Source organism: Cricetulus griseus, chromosome 4 (assembly GCF_003668045.3).
Source record: "Cricetulus griseus strain 17A/GY chromosome 4, alternate assembly CriGri-PICRH-1.0, whole genome shotgun sequence".
NCBI classification, from domain to species: domain Eukaryota; kingdom Metazoa; phylum Chordata; class Mammalia; order Rodentia; family Cricetidae; genus Cricetulus; species Cricetulus griseus.
In genome coordinates, this window is record NC_048597.1 from 8,695,555 (window position 1) to 8,696,903 (window position 1,349).

General features: G+C 45.4%; 1 protein-coding gene across 1 annotated transcript; it reads right to left on the reverse strand.

The window, feature by feature from the left end:
- Window positions 1-495: 495 nt before the first annotated feature.
- LOC100774242 (keratin-associated protein 13-1) lies at window positions 496-1,020 on the reverse strand. Its single transcript, XM_027413308.2, has one exon. It carries the CDS (start codon window positions 1,018-1,020, stop codon window positions 496-498), a length of 525 nt encoding a protein of 174 aa, XP_027269109.1.
- Between the last annotated feature and the right edge of the window lie 329 nt (window positions 1,021-1,349).

Sequence of the window (1,349 nt, forward strand, 5' to 3'; positions counted from 1 at the left end):
TTCCCATCATAATTGCTTTGTTTTCCAGGCTCATCAGAAAATTCCTAAAGTTTAATCTCAGGCAATTCACACTCTAGTTGAGTTCTGTTGTTTGGACATGAATGATGCTCCTCCTAGAATTGACAACTGTTGAGGAAAAAAAGCAAACTCACCCGAAAGTGCATATACCCCAATTCAGCTGGACAATCATATTGATCTTTTTAAGTCTTCCAAACCATAAGGGCAAAAAGTATGAGTGCTGTAATAATAATGTGAACAACATATGAAGATATCAGATTGCACAGATTTATTTAATGTATAGAAAGCAAATATCATCAGTATATGTCAACAGTACAGAGTAGGAAATAGTTGTGCATGACCTCTAATCTCATAATCTGCTGGCAGTTGAAGAAGAAAGAAGCTGTTAATGGAAGGATGACATGATAATACCAGGGATTAAGCAGGAAAAAACAATAGCTTTAGAGCATAGACTTCAACATATGAGGATATAAAGGCTTAACAGCTGATTCCATAAAGACCTGATCCACAGATTGGTCTGTAACAAGGTTGGCAGGAGCCAGACACCAAGTAGCTTGGGTGGCAATAGCTGTACCCATAACCCAGCGAGGGGAAGCCAGAGACTCCACAATTCAGAGATCTGAAGCCACTGGATCCACACCCAACTGAGTAGGAGCTTCTAGATCCATAGCCCAGAGAATGGCAGCTGCTGGATCCAAAGCCCAGACACCCAGCAGATGTCCCCTGACAGGGACTGCAAGGTGTGAAGCTCCTGGGGTAGTAGCAGGCTGTCTGACAGGGGCTGGACACCACACAGGACCTCTGGCAGCTGGTGGGCTTAATGCAGGTCTCCTGACAGCCACTGTTGAGAGAGGGGCCCAGCTGGCAGGTGCTGGGAGCACAGGTGGTGGTGGTGTAGACCAGGTTGCTGGGGTAGGAAGAGCCACAGGAGGAACCCGAGGAGGGCAGGCAGCTCCTTTGGGAGCGGGAGGAGAAGTTGGCAGAGCAGCAGCTGTAGGCCATGTTGAGAGGAGATGTGAGCTCTGCTTGATGTACCTGAGAGGATTCTGTGTTTGAATGTCACCCTGTGGAGAGCTGGGTTTATATACACTCAGCAACAGGTGTGGTACCCAACAGTCTCATCCTTGTTGTATTTGTGTGCTTCCTGGTTTACAAATGTGGAAATCAGTAATCTCTGTAATTGTCATTCATTTGAATAGTTTTCTGCACAGTGTATTTGTGGGTGTTGTAATTTTGTTATAATTAAGACAATGAGCTACTCCTATGCCAGCGATGCTGTGTGTGTGACTGTTTTACAGGGATGCTTATTCCATCATGTCTAGGAAAATCCC

What these genes read in the sequence shown, in the direction of transcription:
- LOC100774242 (XM_027413308.2), bottom strand. Translation starts at nt 1,020, where the DNA reads ATGGCCTACAGCTGCTGCTCTGCCAACTTCTCCTCCCGCTCCCAAAGG.